Source organism: Microcaecilia unicolor, chromosome 14 (genome assembly GCF_901765095.1).
Source record: "Microcaecilia unicolor chromosome 14, aMicUni1.1, whole genome shotgun sequence".
Taxonomy (NCBI): domain Eukaryota; kingdom Metazoa; phylum Chordata; class Amphibia; order Gymnophiona; family Siphonopidae; genus Microcaecilia; species Microcaecilia unicolor.
Genome location: NC_044044.1, coordinates 51,020,442 through 51,038,502, shown reverse-complemented (window position 1 = coordinate 51,038,502; position 18,061 = coordinate 51,020,442). Strand labels below are relative to the sequence as shown.

The 18,061-nt window shown below is 46.0% G+C and overlaps 1 protein-coding gene across 1 annotated transcript in view; it reads left to right on the top strand.

Annotated features, from left to right (window-relative positions):
- Positions 1-17,076, top strand: part of FCER1G (Fc fragment of IgE receptor Ig) — a 67,459-nt gene extending 50,383 nt beyond the window's left edge. The window contains exons 5-6 of the mRNA XM_030188083.1: positions 6,024-6,044; positions 15,952-17,076. Coding sequence (XP_030043943.1) covers positions 6,024-6,044; positions 15,952-16,014 — 84 coding nt within the window. The 3' untranslated portion in view covers positions 16,015-17,076. The remainder of the gene's footprint in view (positions 1-6,023; positions 6,045-15,951) is intronic.
- The last annotated feature ends 985 nt before the right edge of the window (positions 17,077-18,061 follow it).

The window sequence follows — 18,061 nt, the reverse complement described above, 5'->3', positions numbered from 1 at the left end:
GGGTGCCGCAGCGCGCGTCTCCTGCGAGTTTGCTAACTTTGCTCGTTCGCTGCAGCTCCCTCTGCCACGGAACAGGAAGTAACCTGTTCCGGGGCAGAGGGAGCTGCAGCGAACGAGAGAAGTTTGCGAACTCGTGCAGCAGACGCGCTCCGCGGCACCCCCCAGCGGCATGCACCCGGGACGGACCGCCCCCACCTGGTACGCCACTGCTCTGTCCTAACATCTGAAATTTTCATTTGTTGCTCACAATAGGTTCCCAGAGCACATTACATGCTTAAAATGCTGAGTCTTTTAAACAGTTAAAAAAAAAGGTCCAATGAGTCAACCCCAATATCCTAACATTTCCTGTACAGAATCCTCTCTCTCTCTCCCCCCCTCCCCCACATCATACATCAGTTTTCTTATTGCTGGAGGCCAGATGCCTCTGCAAATCCTTGATTGCAAAAGTGCTTATTCTTGGCTGTGGGTTGGGTGACCACTTTCTTTTCTCCCTGGTAATAGAAGTGAGGACATTGATACATGAGTGAGTATCTTATATGCCTTAGCTGTGTATAAATTGCAGATGCTGACACAATTAAAATAAAATATCTTTAGGGACTGGTATTCGGCTTACGCCAGTCAGTATTTAAAAAAACAAATCCAGTCGCTATGGGTAAAAACCCACCAGTATCCGGATATTGGCTGGCATTAAATATCCAGGAATCAGCCACGATTGGCGGTGCATCCGATTAGCAGCAGGTTAGAGCAGTCAGTAGGCAGAGTCTGGGTAAAACCAGAGGTTATCCCAGTTACTGGTGATACTCAGATCACTAACTACATAGCAGTCTGAATATCACCGCTAACTGGATAACTTACCTGATCCTGGAAGAACCCCAGCTAGTCAGGTTTTCAGGATATGCACAATGCATATTCATGAGAGAGATTCGAATGCAGTGGAGGCAGTACATGCAAATCTCATGAATATTCATTGTAGATATCCTGACAATCTTTCTGGCTGGGGTGCCTCCAGGATCCGGGTTGGAAACCATTGATCCGAGGTATTCACAGATACTAGTGACAGCAGGTATTCCCCGCACACCCCTACCCAGCTCCCAATTCTATTGTCACCACCACTAAAACCAGAATTTCAATCAAGCTCCTCCTGCCAACAGCAAGAACGGTCATATTATTCAAGGTGGTAGTGTCTTGGTTGCCCCGTTCATTCCAAACCAAAGTGCCACACCTACCACCTCCTGCCACTGTCAGGAGACAGATCCTCTCCCCCATTTCTCCAGTTTGAAATCCAGAAGTGGGCAAGCCGCTATCTATCGTAGGTCATAGAGAAGCAAGAGGCAGCTCAGGAGCGCGATGAAAAGCAACGGGCACAGCCAGTGCAGCTGAAGTTTAGGTCATGGTTATGAGGCAAAGTGAGATAGGAGAAATCCACAAGCTGAGCTCATTTCTCACTGTGCTTTGAGGTTCTGACTCCTTGGATTGCCAAAATTAGCATCGTCGTCCTCTTGTACGTGACTAGTTCCGGATAGAACATGGCACAAGTTTTCTCAGTTGAAATTCCACATCCTGTGTGGGTGTGATAAGGGTGACAGTAGCTCTAATATTGCCTATCTTGTGTTGTTGTGATGCTGCAGTCACTACACATACATTTTCCTTTACATGATATTTTTGCTCAGCTGGAGCCCAGCATCCTTCTGACACCAGCCCTTTTGAATGGAGGAAGGGAGTCTTCTTTTTAGATGTTTTTATTAATTGTCCGTATTGATAAAAATTTGTGACTGTGTATCTAAAAATTTAAACTGCATGCAAGTTGCTTGTATGCATGTTTACCTACAAATTAATGTGACGTTTAATGTGAGCAAGTGCAAGGTGATGCATGTGGGGAAAAAAGAACCCGAATTATAGCTACGTCATGCAAGGTTCCACGTTAGGAGTTACGGACCAAGAAAGGGATCTGGGTGTCGTCGTCGTCGATAATACATTGAAACCTTCTGCTCGGTGTGCTGCTGCAGCTAGGAAAGCGAATAGAATGTTGGGTATTATTAGGAAAGGTATGGAAAACAGGTGTGAGGATGTTATAATGTCGTTGTATCGCTCCATGGTACGACCACACCTTGAGTATTGTGTTCAATTCTGGTCGCCGCATCTCAAGAAAAATATAGTAGGTGCAGGGAAGGGCGACAAAAATGATAGTGGGGATGGGACGACTTCCCTATGAAGAAAGACTAAGGAGGCTAGGGCTTTTCAGCTTGGAGAAGACACAGCTGAGGGGAGACATGATAGAGGTATATAAAATAATGAGTGGAGTGGAATAGGTGGATGCGAAGCGTCTGTTCACGCTTTCCAAAAATACTAGGACTAGGGGGCATGCGATGAAACTACAGTGTAGTAAATTTAAAACAAATCGGAGAAAAAGTTTCTTCACCCAAAGCGTAATTAAACTCTGGAATTCGTTGACGGAGAACGTGGTGAAGGCGGTTAGCTTGGCAGAGTTTAAAAAGGGGTTAGACAGTTTCCTAAAGGACAAGTCCATAAACCGCTACTAAATGGACTTGGGGAAAAATCCACAATTCCAGGAATAACATGTATAGAATGTTTGTATGTTTGGGAAGCTTGCCAGGTGCCCTTGGCCTGCATTGGCCGCTGTCGTGGACCTGATGCTGGGCTCAATGGACCCTTGGTCTTTTCCCAGTGTGGCGTTACTTATGTACTTATGTAATCAACTGCATACATTTTTAAATTCTTGTGCATACAATGCACACCTAAACAAAACAAATAGGTCAAACAAGCATGAAAAAAAATTAGCTTTAAACAGGCACAAACAAAACTTTTTGGCTGTGCATGCCCTTAATACAATCATTATTTTTTTATGCACCATCATACTTGGTCGGACCAAGGGTTCATCTAGCTAGTATCCTGTTTCCAACAGTGGCCAGTCCAGGTCACAAGGACCTTGCAGAATCCCAAAGAGTAGCAAAATGTCATACTGTCTACGCTGGGTCTACCTTAATAAGGGTTTAGAGACACTTCCTCCAGGAATTTGTCCAAACCAGTGTGGACATGGAGGTTTCTGATTTGATTGTTAGAGGTCTTAAGGTTATGCAGCAGTGCTGATAGGATGACCCATCAGCAATCCCAACTCTGAGCTGGGTTGGTTCTTGTAAAATCTTATTCCTAGCACTTTTGGACTAATTTAATTATAGTGTCACTTGTTTTTATTTAAAATTTCTCTCCCTCAATTCCATTCATCAGCTGACCATACTGTATTTATGTGTTAATTCCATCAGTGTGAAGTCTGCATGGGTTCTCATCAGGAAGGATTTTTCCTAATAATAGGTCTAACTCAGGAGGAGGAGAAGGGGGAGAATTCAGGAGCATGGGGATAAGGATTTTCCTGTCCTAAGTCCTCCTCCCAGGGCAGGTGTTAGAGATGCTGAGATCAAGGCCGCCCCAAAACCTGAAAGCAGACTGTGCCTTCTTCAGCTTAGGGCAGGCTTGGGACCCCCCTGTAGCATGGGAGTCCAGAGCAACTGACCTATTTGCACCCTCCTAATACCAGCCCTGCCTCCCTCCCTTCCTGTATCCCTCATACCACATCCTAGCTACTCTTCTTACCAGACTATCATTGAACGGTAGTGATAATGCAGAAAACCAGCATGGAGCCTGTGAACCATAATCTGCCCTCAGTTTCCCTGATATCAGGAAACCCAGGAAGGAGGAGGTGGGTTGTGTTTCACAAGCCCTGCCTTGGTTTTTTGAATTAGCATTGCTGATGAAAGATGACTGTGGTATATTGACTCTGGTCAGTAGATCTGGGGTAGGGAACTGCATGGGAGCAGGGAATACAGGATTCGTGCGGGGATGGAAGAGATTGCCATGGGATTCCTGTGTGTGTGTAGTCAGAACTTCTAGTGACTCCAGAGTGAAGCTTGGAACGAACTGAGAGGCAACGGAAGCACCGGAATGAAGCTTGGAACGTATGGAGACAAGCAGTTGGAGTTGGAACACCTGACTGAGGCTTTGAATACTCATTGGTTGAATAATGAATATCATCAAAAAAACCATGGGAGGCTGTTGGGGAGGGAAGAAACAGAGGGCTGCAAGGAAATAACAGCGTCAACTCCTACGGGTATGAGTGGGGATGGGATGGATCTTAGTGGGTATGGGCGAGGATGGGTAAACTTTCTGTCCCTGTGCAACTTTCTACTCTGGTGAGCAGGACCGTCAGGCTTCCACATCTCGCACTGGAAGGCATACTTGGCTGAAACTTAAGTTATTCAAACTGTCAAAAAACAAATCACTAGAATATCAAATTACTTCCCTCAATATGATCATCGAAGTCATTTCAAATGGTCCTAGAGGGATCAAATCCAATCAGGTTTGAATACATGTAAGATCTATTTAAATGCAATGGAGACCATACATAAAAATAGATCACATGCGTATTCATTGTGGAAATCCTGAAGCCTGACTGGGTTGTGGCCCTCGAGAAGCAAGTTTGATATAAAGGACAGAGTAAGTATTCTGAGCCCCAAGAGCCTTGCTGTGGATATTAGGACAATCAGACATTAATGAATTAACATGCCATTTGTAACCTTTGTTTTAACTTTTTATTTATAATCATTTAAACTCTTACATTCAAAGAACAAACTTATGAATGATCATGGAAAAATAAGAAAAAAAATTAAAATAAGAATACAATTCTAAGAAAGGAAATTTTTCTCTCTAAGTTTAGTCCACAATCGTTAAGGCCAAGATATTAGGAAATAGAAAATAAATGTAAATAAGATGAGTAACCATCACAGCTGGTCTAACAGCTACTTGAATATGCTGTTCACCACTGTTGTCTTGACTTTCTTTCATCTCATGCTATTCTTGATCCACTTCAATCTGGCTTTCACCTTCTACATTCAACTGAAAAGCTCTTGCTAAAGTCTCCAATGACCTGTTCCTGACCAGACTCAAAGGTCTCCATTCTATCCTCATTCTTCAATCTATTTGCTACCTTTGACCACCACCTACTCCTTGATACACTGTCCTCACTTGGATTTCGGGGCTCTGTTCTTTCTTTTCTTCTTCTCTCTCCCATCACACTTTTAGTGTATGCTCTAGTGGATCCTCCTTTATTTTATCCCATTAACAGTTGGTGTACCTCAGGGCTCTGTCTTGGGACATCTTCTTTTCTCCATCTATACTTCTTCCCTTGGTGCTCTGATCTCATCCTATGGTTTTCAGTTTCACCTTTATGCTGATGACTCCCAGAGCTATCTCTCCACGCCAGAAATTTCAGCAGGAATCCAGGCCCAAGTTATCAGTCTGCCTGTATGACATTGCTGCCTGGATGTCTCACTGCCATCTGAAACTAAACATGGCCAAGACTGAGCTTTTTATCTTTCCCCCTAAACCCACCTTTCTCTATCTCTGTGGCTAACATTCTCATCCTCCCTGTCTCATCAGCTCGTAACCTTGGTGTCATCTTTAACTCCTCTCTCTCTTTCTCTGCACATATCCAACAGACTGCTAAAACCTGTCGTTCCTCTTTCTATAATATCACCAAGATTCATCCATTCCTTTTTGAGCACACTACCAAAACCCTTATCCACACTCTCATCACCTTACGCTTAGACTACTGCAACTTGCTTCTCACAGGTCTCCCACTAAGCCATCTCTCTCCTCTTCAATCTGTTCAAAACTCTGCTGTACAACTTATATTCTGCCAGTGTTGCTATGCTCACATTACCCTTCTGAAGTCACTTCATTGGCTTCCTATCCGTTTCTGCATACAGTTCAAACTCCTCTTATTGACCTATAAGTGCCTTCACTCTGCAGCTCCTCAGTACCTCTCCACTCTTATCTCTCCCTACACTCCTCCCTGGGAACTCTGTTCATCAGGTAAATCTCTTATCTGTACCCTTCTCCTCCCATGCCAACTCCCTCTCTCTGAGCCCTGCACCTCAGTAATAAAATAAAAATGAATTCATGGCTTCCTTTTGAAGTTAACACTTTTTTATCTTTCTGACTCTTTTTAGGCTGCGGAAGGAGTCTACACGGTAAGTTTTCAGATGTGCATCCTAAGAACATAAGAATACCCATACTGCTAACCCTCCCTTTCCTTTCTCTGACATGTGGGCCTGAGTGGCAATACCTCATTAAACCTGGGATCCACTTCTTAAGGCTTGTGACTGCTATGATTAAAACAAACAAAAAAAATAACCTGTGTGTTTTTGTATTTTCCCTGCCTAAATCAGAGATAGGCAAATGGCATAATTCCCTTAGGGATCCTTTTACTAAGCTGTGGTAAACTTGCTCTTAGGCAGGTCTTTTCAATGCACTTCAATTGTATATTTTTTCTATTAAAGTCCATGCACTAATGTTACCATTAGCATGCAGCCATTTTTTTAAATTACCATGGGAGCACTTACCGACACCTATTGTACAGGCGGTAAGGGCTCCTACATTATCGTAGTGCTAACTGGTTAGAACAGGAATGCCCACTTTCCGCCCCTGACACCCCTTTCAAAAAACAGCAAAAAAATATTTAGTGTGCGTACATGGCAAAACTAACGTGGAAAGTTTTAGGGTGTCCTACGTTAGGCCATTTTTGCTGTATTCAGTGTGTGTTAGCATCTCTTGCAACTCAGGGAGGGAGTGGTATATCAGCAGGTATCCCTGAGAACATTTCCTCACCAAGGTTGCAATTTAGTCACCTTAGGGCAGAGGCAGAGTCAGAGAGGTCCAGAGAGAAGAGATCTCTAGGAGGAGCCCTAGCTTGGCTGCAGTACTTGATGACCAGGGAAAAGGAGTGGCCCTACCTCAGACCATTGCATTCTGTGTGGTAAGAAGTCTTCAGTCTACGCCTTCAGGTAACTGAACAGGTTCTGTGGTAACTGAAGACTGCCAAGGTAGGCAGAAAGTAATGTCAGCGAGGGTGGGACATAGCAGAGGGAAGCCTATGGACGGACGCTGGCAACAGAGGTGCATCACTGCTTTGCCGGTGAAGATGCTTTGGTAGATCAGAGAGGGAGGAGGGAGCTACCAGGCTCCAGGAGGGGAATATTGAATCCGGAGGCAGGAGAGAGCATAGTGAGGTGGCTGCCGCTGAACTTTTTTGATGGGTCATTCAGGGTGGACCTGTGCCCAGCCGTAGCTACACCACTGGAATATGCATGGAATAAATTTGCATAAACTAGTCCTCACCATTTTTGCCCTTAGAAGTTTTATTTATTGCCTAAATTTGATATACTTCCAAAAGCCTACACATAAGCAGCTAAGTGGTTTACAAGGCAGAAAGAGGAAACAGACAACTAGGCAGTTACAAAGCATAACAAAGGCAACAAAACAGATCAAAACACACTAGACAGTCAGGCAGAAGAGGTGGGTTTTAAGGGCTTGCTTAAAAGCTGGGAGAAAGGGCTGGTTGCTAATGTGAAGGGTAGGTCATTCCAGAGCCTTGGACCAATATATCAGAAAGCAGAGTCACGGGAAATAGAGAGACAGAGATGAGTGGATGATGGTAAAACCCGAAGATTGTTATCAAAAGAGCAGAAATATGGGAGGGGAGCCTCGGGGATGAGGAGGTTGTTGAGATAGGCTGGAGGGGAGACTTGTAAACCAGACGTAAAATTTTGAACTTGATGTAAGCCGAGACAGGTAGGCAATGTTTGTAAAAAAAAGAAGGGGAGTGATATGGTCAAAACAGTGGGCAGTCTGGAGGAGTTTAACTGTTGTGGACTGTACTAATTGTAGACGCTTGAGAGAAGTAAGCGGTAGGCCAGCACAGAGGGAGTTGCAGTAGTTGAGATGGGAAATCACAAGAACCAAGAAAAGCAAGCGAAGATGAGCTACAGATTATAGACTAGTGCTAGTTGCATGTGAAACTTAAGTGCTAATTGGCACTACCAGTAATTGCCTATAATTGGAGTTTAATTGGCACTAATTTGCAGTTATGTATATAATTTAGCCGTAATTCTCTAACCTTAGCGTGAAAATCTTTTAATGCGTAACTGTAAGAGGGTTTGGATGTGGGAGGGGCATGAACGGGTCAGAGGCGTGTCCAGCACACACCAAGGTTACAGAATACTTAGTTACATGTACAACTTCAACATTTAGTTGTGAACATTTACAGCAGCCATTGACATGATGTAAGCGCCACATGATGGTGTGTAAGGGAAAATTAGGTTCTTACCTTGGTAATTTTCTTTCCTTTAGTCACAACAGATGAATCCATTAACTGATGGGTTGTATCCGCCTACCAGCAGGCGGAGATAGAGAACACTGAAAAACCACAGTGCCTCTTGGACGGCTAGCCCCAACTGCCTTCAGTATTTGAGATTTCCAAAGCAGAGTGAACCATAAAGGTATAATAACATAAACTTTCCTCACAGGGAACAAACGCCCCAGAACAGGAGCAATAACCATACAAAAGAGGGATGGACTCAACCTCCTGTAGTAGAACATCATGTAGAAATTTTGAGAACTGGTATCCAACTTCTCCCAATGAGATCTATATCTGCATGAAAGATCTAAACAAAAAAAACAAGTCAGACAGGGAGAGATCATGGATTCATCTGCTGTGACTAAAGGAAAGAAAATTACCAAGGTAAGAACCAAATTTTCCCTTCCTTATCATCATCAGCAGATGAATCCATTAACTGATGGGATGTACAAAAACAATCCCTACTTAGGGTGGAAACAGGCCACACCGCGAGCAAGCACTTGTGCTCCAAAAATCGCGTCCTGCTTCGCTGCAACATCCAGCCTGTAATGCCGGACAAATGAGAGCTGAGAAGCCCAAGTAGCCGCACTACGGATCTCTTGAAGAAAGAGTGCACCCGTTTTAGCCCACGAGGAGGAAACCGCTCTCATGGAATGCGCCTTAAACGCTTCAGTTGGAGACCAGCCTGAAAGCAGATACGCAGCAACAATGACTTCCTTGAGCCAACGGGCTATAGTGGCCTTAGACGCCAGGCCTCCACGCCGAGGACCTGACAACAAGACAAAAAGGTGATCAAAAGTCCTGAAGTCATTTGACATCTGTAGATACTGCACCAGCGCCCTGCAGACATCCAGAAGATGTAACTGCCCAAAGGAGTCCGGGAAGTCTTCCCTAGAAAAGGAAGGAAGAAAAATGGGCTGGTTCAGGTGAAACACTGAAACCACCTTAGGCAGGAAGGAAAGCACTGTACATACCGTTACTCCGGACTCCGAGAATTGCAGAAAAGGGTCCAGACAGGACAGCGCCTGCAGCTCAGACACGCGTCTAGCCGATGTCATGGCCACCAAAAAGACTGTCTTGAGAGTCACATCCTTCTCCGAAGCTCGCTTAAGCGGCTCGAAGGGCGAACACTGAAGAGCCTTCAACACCAGCCCCAGGTTCCAGGCCAGACAGGGCAACCGGATGGGAGGACGGAGTCTAAGTACCCCTCTGAGAAATCGGGCAATGTCTGGATGAGCAGCAAGGGACAAGCCAGCGACTTTCCCTCAATAGCATGTTAATGCTGCCACTTGCACCTGCAGGGAATTGTAAGCCAGGCCTTTTTGTAAGCCCTCCTCCAAAAAGTCCAGCACTGTCGAGACTGTAGCCTGCGTGGGTGTGATCGCCTTTGAAACACCCCAAGCCTCAAACTTGAGCCAGATCCGAGCATAAGCTGCGGAGGTGGACCGCTTGCGGGCCTGCAAGAGAGTGGAGATGACCTTGTTAGAGTAGCCCTTGTCTCTCAATTGCGCCCTCTCAATAGCCAGGCCGTAAGACCAAATTGGCAGGGATCCTCCATAAACACCAGACCCTGAACCAACAGGTTCGACACCAGGGGCAAATGCACCGGAGCGTCCACCAACATCCGGCGGTGATCCGCATACCACGGAAGCCTTGGCCAATCTGGAGTGATGAGAATCACCAGACCTCAGTGCTGTCGAATCCACAGTAGGACTCACCCTATCAAGGGCCAAGGAGGGAACACATACAGGAGCTCCGAGGGCCAGGATTGAGCCAGAGCATCCAACCCCGTCGAGGGAGGATCTCTCCTTCTGCTGAAAAAGCGAGGCACTTTGGCATTTGCACTTGACGCCATTAGATCCATTCTGGGAGTCCCCCATTTGGCACAAATCTGAATAAAAACTTCTTCTGCCAATTCCCATTCCGCCTGGTCGATTTGATGCCTGCTGAGAAAATCAGCTTGCATGTTGCTCTGACCTGCTATGTGAGCTGCCGACAGAACCTGTAGGTGTAGCTCGGCCCAGTGGCAAATCTGAACGGCCTCCTCAGCCAGGGCCCTGAACTGAGTGCCTCCCTGACGATTTATGTGTGCCACCGCTGTCGTGTTGTCTGACAGAACCCGGACAGCAAGCCCCTTCAGAGTCTTTTGAAAGGCCATAAGAGCCTAGAATATAGCTCTCAGTTCCAAGCGATTGATGGACCACCCCGCTTCCACGTGTGTCCACAGACCCTGAGCATAGCTTCTCTGGCAATGCACTCCCCAGCCTAGAAGGCTGGCATCTGTTATCACCAGGCACCAAGAAGGAAGCGCAAGAGGCATTCCTTGGCGCAGCATCCTGTCAGAGAGCCACCACTCCATACTTAGCCGGGCCGCAGGGAGCAACGTTAGTCTGCGTTGATATTCCTGAGACATCGGAGACCATTGTTGAAGCAGGGCAATCTGCAGAGGCCTCGTATGCACTCTCGCCCAAGGCACCACCTCCAAGGTGGCCGTCATCGACCCCAGCAGCTGGACAAAGTCCCAAGCTCGCGGGCGAGGCATCTGCAGGAGCAGACGGACCTGATTCTGAAGCTTGCACCGCCTTTGGTCGGGAAGAAAGACAAACCCCGATGCCGTGTCGAACCGGACCCCCAAATACTCGAGAGACTTAGAGGGGGTCAGGTGACTTTTAGGTATATTGACCACCCAGCCTAGCGCCTGCAGGACCACCACCACTCTAGCTGTGTCAAGATGACTCTCGGTTGCCGAATCTGCTCTGATGAGCCAGTCGTCGAGATAAGGGTGAACTCTGATACCCTCTCGCCTGAGACAGGCAGCTACGACCACCATTACCTTGGAAAAGGTACGGGGAGCTGTGGCTAGGCCAAAAGGCAAGGCCTGAAACTGGAAATGCTTTCCCAGCACCGCAAAGTGCAGGAACCGCTGGTGTGGAGGCCAGATAGGAATGTGCAAATAAGCTTCTTTTAGGTCCAGAGACGTGAGAAACTCTCCTGGCTGTACCGCCGCAATGACGGAGCACAGGGTTTCCATGCGAAAATGTCGTACTCTGAGAGCCTCGTTGACTCTTCATAAGTCGAGGATCGGACTGAAAGACCCGCCTTTTCGAGGCACGACAAAATTAATGGAATAGCGGCCGCAGCCGCGTTCGGCGGGAGGCACCGGGATCACCGCTCCGAGGTGCAGCAATACTTGTAAGGTCTCCTCTACCGCTGTCCGTTTTACGGCAGTGCCGCATTGGGACTCCACAAACACGTCTCTCACCGGGGCACCAAATTCCTTTTTTTTAAAAAATTTTTTATTTATAACCATTTAAATTTTTACAAGCGATAAAACAACTTGCCGGAAATACAGAGAAAGTAATACATAGGAATTATTTCTGTCAGGTAATTCTTTTCTCTTCCTTAGACCACTAAATAGGGAGAGTGAAACAAGACAAGATCAATTAAACAGTAAACAGAAAAAAAGTGGTATTAACCTGATTATCCCCAGATATTACTCATTATTCCACATTGATCATCTGGTTGGCTTCTTCAAGGCCAATACGGTGTATAGTCAAATCATTTCATTGAAAACATACTTATTGTCCAATATTAATTAGAAATAATACATCTGATTACATTCTTTCTCTTAAAAACCAGAAGTTATTTAACAATACATATACTTAAGTCTCTAACTCAGATCCCACTGATTAAAGTAATCCCAGTTTTCATAGGCTTCACTCCTTTTAAAGTAATAATTGAGGAAATATTTCTGAGGAAAACTTTAGGAGTCATACCCGGAACTCTGGAAAAAAAATAATCTCGATATTAATCATCTATAATAATGTTCATTTTATTATTCAAAGTTTCTGGTCTATTATCATTTTCAAAATCATAACCACTTCTTGCTCGTGTAGAATCATTTGTTATATCAATTTTTCACTCTCAAAGGGTTCAGTTGAATTGTCCATGTAACTCTCTAATAAAATTATATCTGAAACAAAATTATTTACTGCAACCGTTAGGTCCCGAAGCACCTTCCAGATGGTATTCAATGTAACCTCCAAGGCAGCCAAAAACTCCAAGTTGATTTCTCTTAGGTGTTTAGGAGTGGTTCCGCCGATTCGGGTTCTGCTGTAAACGTCCTCCATTTCAGCATATGCCTCTAACTCACTCCTCAACTCCTTTGGACATGGTGATTGAATAATTCGGGAGCGATGGAGTTGTTTTTTACAGGTCCAAGAGCGTTGACGCTCCTTCGCCGGCGCTAATCAAAGGACTCGCCAACCCTTTCATCTGTGGGCAGTTTGTCGTGCAGCGGTCCCGCACTTGCTGCTCAGGGGACAAAACACTGGCCATCGGCCAGTCCCCTTCCTCTCAGTTAAGGTAACTACAATTGCAGAGAGGAAATTTATGTAAAGAATACGAAACTTCAGAGGGCAGCTGGGCCGTTGGGCATACGAACTTCAGGTCGCCATCTTACCACTCTCCCAGTTTGGGACACTCTTTGTCTGGCTTCTCCTCAGAGGCCTGTCTGATATGGGTAACCCTTCAGCATAGCCCTCTGAGTCATTGAAACACAGAAGCCCCTCCACCACTACAAGGTGGTGTTCCTTCGGAGGGGTCGGGGCACCGAATTCCAGTCAGTAACCTTCTCTGATCATGTCCAGGACCCACTGATCTGAGGTAATCTTGGTCCACTCCTCTAGAAAGAGGGAAAGATGTCCTCTTATTGCAGGCAAGGAGGAGTGGACCGGTGTCCCATCATTGTGGAGGATGCCCCTGAACTCCTGGCCTTGAACCGGCCCCTGCGTTTGTCCGAGCGAAAGGAGTTCCTCTGCTGAAAACGGGCACGTTGAGAAAATCCAGCAGAGCGCCCCAGGAAATACCTGCGAGCTTCACGGAAGCGAGGTCTGGAAGAGGAGGGAAACACAGAACCCTTGGAAGAAGGCATCGGCCTATCCTCAGGTAACCGCTGGGGTTTAGATTCCCCCAGGTCTTTCACAATCTTCTCCAATTCCTCTCCAAATAGCAGGAGGCCCCGAAAGGGTAGCCTCACCAGCCTTTGTTTAGAAGCCATGCCAGCCGCCTAATGCCGCAACCAAAGAAGGCGGCAGGCGGACACTGCCACAGACATCTGTTTAGCCGAAGCTCTGACCAGATCATAAAAGGCGTCAGCAAAAATAACAGGGCCGATTCCATCCGCGGAGCAATCTCAGAAAGGGGGCCCGTACCATCGGCGGGCTGTTCCACCGCCTGCTGTAGCCAAGAAAGACATACCCAAGCTGCATAGGAACTGCAAATAGACGCCCTCAAGGCAAGGTCCGCAATTTCAAAGGACCGCTTCAGCGTGGACTCCAGCTGCCTGTCCTGTATGTCTTTCAAAGCGACCCCTCCCTCTACTGGGAGAGTGGTCTTTTTTGTCACCGCCGTGACCAATGCATCCACTTTAGGCATCCCCAAAGGGGCCAAGTGCTCCTCACGCAGAGGGTAAAGCTGACCTATAGCCCTGGCCACTTTCAAAGGCCCATCGGGGTCAGACCATTGAGCAGAAATAAGCTCTTGGAAGGAGTCATGCACCGGAAAGGCTCGAGTAGGCTTCTTAATACTCGCCATCCTAAGATTAACAGAGGAGGCCTCGCCTTCAGCAGGATCATCAATCGAGAGGGCCTGCAAGGCATCAGTAATGAGAGCTGGCAGCTCGTCGCGGTGGAAAATCCGGACCGCATTGGGATCATCCAAATCAGGTGGCAAACAGGCACCCTCCTCTGGATCATCCATCCCTGAGAGCCTGCCAGATCCCTCAGACTCTCCACAGCCTGACCATGGGGGGGAAAAAGGATATGCGTCACTTTCAGACAGGGGATTTACCCATCTATGTTTAGCGTGTTTCCAACGCTCGGGGGAGGAAATAACCTCTGAAGCCATCCCTGGGGCATCAACACCCGGAGGGAAGCCAGGATGCAACGCAGTGTCAGACACCTGCGGCAGAGCTCTTTTCAGCATGAAAGCCTTATGTATTAAAAGCACAAACTCAGGGGAGAAAAACTCACCCTGACCCTCCGCCTCCAAATTAGGAGAAACGGATGTAGTAGCTCCTCTGGCAGCCTCTAAATGAGGCGTCCCCCCGCACTCAGACTCCTCCGCAACCGTGAGGGTCGAGATATGCGGCGCTTCCAAAATGGCGCCTGCTGCCATCTCCATTGAGTGGGAAGAAACATCGCTCGCCATGCTCATACCAGTGTGAGTGTCTAAGGAGCACATTTTACACAGCCCCGCTGCTGATCTGCGTTTACCACAACGGGAGCAGCGCTTAACTCCTTCAGCAGCCATCGTTCGTCAGGACGGGAATATAGCAATAAAATGGCGGCTTCGCGCCAAAACTTACACCGATCAGAACGGCGCCCGCGGGACCTCCCCGGAGGAGCTGGGCACCACTCTCACCTCAGAAGCCCGAGTCAACAAGCTCCGGTCAAGCTGCACAGAACCAGGATCACTGGAAAAAGCCTCAGAACAGCCACGCAGTAAAAGCGCTCTTTTTTTTAAACGCTGTGAGGGAAGTTGGAGGCAGGCAGCAACAGAGGGACTACGGGAGGCGGGAGGAATGGGTAAGGCAGGGAAAGGACGAACCTATATGCCTTTAAAGTGGGCACCACCAGCCACAACACCCCTGCTCAACTGGCAAAGCACAGGAGCCACCCCAGGCAGTCTGAAATCCAGGAGCTGATCAAGCTACGTCCACACCTGCTGGGAGATAGAGAAATACTGAAGGCAGTTGGGGCTAGCCGTCCAAGAGGCACTATGGTTTTTCAGTGTTCTCTATCTCCACCTGCTGGTAGGTGGATACAACCCATCAGTTAATGGATTCATCTGCTGCTGATGACAAGGAAATACCAACTTATAACAGCTACTTTACCCATAATTGTTGATTTCTATAAGAATTCTATAAGAGTTGCTAAAAATTGCATGCACAAGTTTGGTTGTGCAGGCAATTTAAGTGAATAACGAGCTAATTAGTGCCAATAATTGAGTATTAAAATATACACACATAAATTTAGACATGGGATTCTCATCTAAATTTCACACACACAAGTTCAAAAAGGGGGCACGGAAATGGGAGGGTCACGGGCAGAACGGGGGCATTCCTAAAATTTACATGAGTAGTTATAGAATAATGGGAATATGTACCTAATTTAGGCACGAAGATTGTCACGTTTCAGTTGGTGCAAATGGCTATGCCTAAAATTAGGCACAATTCCCGGGTGTAAGCGCTATTCTGAAAACTGTGCCTAACTTTAAGCATGGTTTACAGATTAATGCTTTTTTTCAGTGCTGATTTTTTGGGCATAATATATAGAATTCACCCCTTGCTGTGCAAAATCCCTGCTCCTAACTTTAGGTGACCTGTACTGACTGAATTGCCCCCTAGGTGTCCCAACAGTAGAGGGCTGCAAAACTTTTTCTTAGTGGTTAGAATAGTAGGCTGAGAACCAGGGAAGCTCAAGGTTCAAATCTCACGTCTTCCTCCGACATTCTTTTGGACCTTGGGCAATTCACTTTACCCTCTACTGTCCCCAGATACCAACAAATTATAAGGCCTTTCTAGGTCAGAGAGGCTATACCTGAATTGTAAATCCAAATATGGACTGAATTGCAAATACATAGGTCTGGTAGTCACATGTTGTGTGAGTGTGTGTGTGTGTGTGGGGGGGGGGGGACGACTGTTAATGAATGCTAAGACTTCTGCCATTTTTCTTTCACAGGGTCTCAGCACCCGCAGTCAAGAGACCTACGAGACACTGCATCAGTCAGAGAAGCCAACATAGACACAGAGAACAACCATGTTCAATCCTCCTTCCTATTTCCAATTTGTTTTTCTAATCTTCTTCCATGGAATCACCAATTCTTGCCATTCCCTGCAAGATTTCTAGGAGTGGATTGCTTCAGAGAGGATGAAAATACACTGTACACTGATTTGCATTACAGCTCATTCATTAATAGCAGCTGATAGCCATTGAACTTCATTGGAGGGTCATTGCATTGCACTGCACTTACCCCTCCTAACTCTCACCACTCATCCATGCTCAATCCAATAATCTTCCACCGGTCATCCTCTCACTCACCTCTTTTGCTCCTCTGGGTTTCCACTTCCCTCTGGTCCTACAGCTCTCTCATGTTCCACCCCATGCCAACCAAAGTTCCTTCTAAAGTGCATGGGTATCCTCCCCTTCCCCCCAGATGCTCCAAGTGTTCCAAAATCCATAGAAAATGTTTACTATTCTGTAACAAGAAAAGCCTCTATGAGCTAATTTGGATGCTGGGCAGTTGTGCATTAATATCATGATTTTAATCACGAGGGCCAGGCAAGTTCTGCTGGATTTCCAAGGGACCTACTCTCACAACAGAAACAGTGAGATTGATGCGTCAGCTCCTATGGTAGGAATGCAGATGGAGGACTCTCGCGTGCCTTAGAGGGAGGGTTGAAGCCAACAGCTACAGCCTCTGTGCTTGCTGGAGTCTTCACGGTGGGGTATACACGCATTCATACCAGGCTGCTTAATAATGGACAGATACCATCTGATGACAAATGTGTTAGGTATTAGAAAACCATGGCACACTCTCTCTCATCTGTACCAGAACAAATGGGTGCCTTGGGCACACTAGCGTCATGCTCCATAAAAGCTAGTCTGACAATTTCAAAAATTTTTTTTGCAAATTGCAATTAGTAGACCCTCTGTTATGTAGAAGTTCAAATGTAATTTGGACTATGTTTCTTTAATCCAAAAGAGGATTCCTAACATGCTTGAAAGGCTACGCTTAACACAAGACTATCTCTACTTCAGGAAGCAGGTGAAAGCTTGGCTCTTCAACCAGGCCTTTAATGGAAGAAGTAACTAACTCGTTAGTCTCACTCAAACACACAAGGAGTGACTTGGGCTGCACATACTGCAGCAGGATATGTTTATCCACTCCTACCCTAGCTGAAATAATATTTAACCATCTCTCTGACCTCATTTGCAACTTTCTTTAAATCAGTCACCTTACTTTCTAACTCTTCTTACTCTCTTACCTATCTATATGTTCCATCTTTCTTTACCCTTCACTATCAATTAAAATGTTCTATTACGTATTGTGTTGACATTGTAAGTAGTATACTATATTATGCCATACTTTGCATTCTTATTTGAATATTTTTATTGCTGTAATTGCCTATTTTTCATGTTTGATCTATTCTTACTGTACACCGCCTTGAGTGAATTCCTTCAAAAAGGCGGTAAATAAATCCTAACAAAAATAAATAATGCTTACTAGTTGTGCTGTAATAGAAATGTAGGTAAAGCCACCCACTTAAAAAAATGGTGGATTGAATCTATGAACTGATTTTCCTTGATATACAAACTTTAACCAAGATGTTTCAACTTGAGGACAAAAAGACTCAGATCAGTTAGGTTTTATTAAGGGCAGATCCTCTGATATCAATACCAGAATGCTGTTGTGTTTAATTCATCAGGCTCTCGACGGCCTTTTGAGACTGGAATCACCTTGAAAGTTGAAAAAAATTTTGGTTAACTAAGGCCAGTCCTGTGGCTCAGTGGCTACGTTCTGTAGCTGAATCCTGGAGTTGGTGGCATGCAATAGCCTGGGGTGGAGAAAGAATTATGGTCATTGATCAATGTTGACAGCTAGTGGTCAGATTCAGGGCTCATGATTGCTGAGATGAGCCCCTTCCCAGGCCAGGACTATTACTACAGTGAGCAGACTAGGTACATGGGGGATGGGGGAGAAAAGAAATGTTGAAAGTGGGCAAAAAAAAACTCTGCGTATCTGCAAATGAAGACTCATGGAATCAGGCTCCCAGCCCTGGTTCCAACT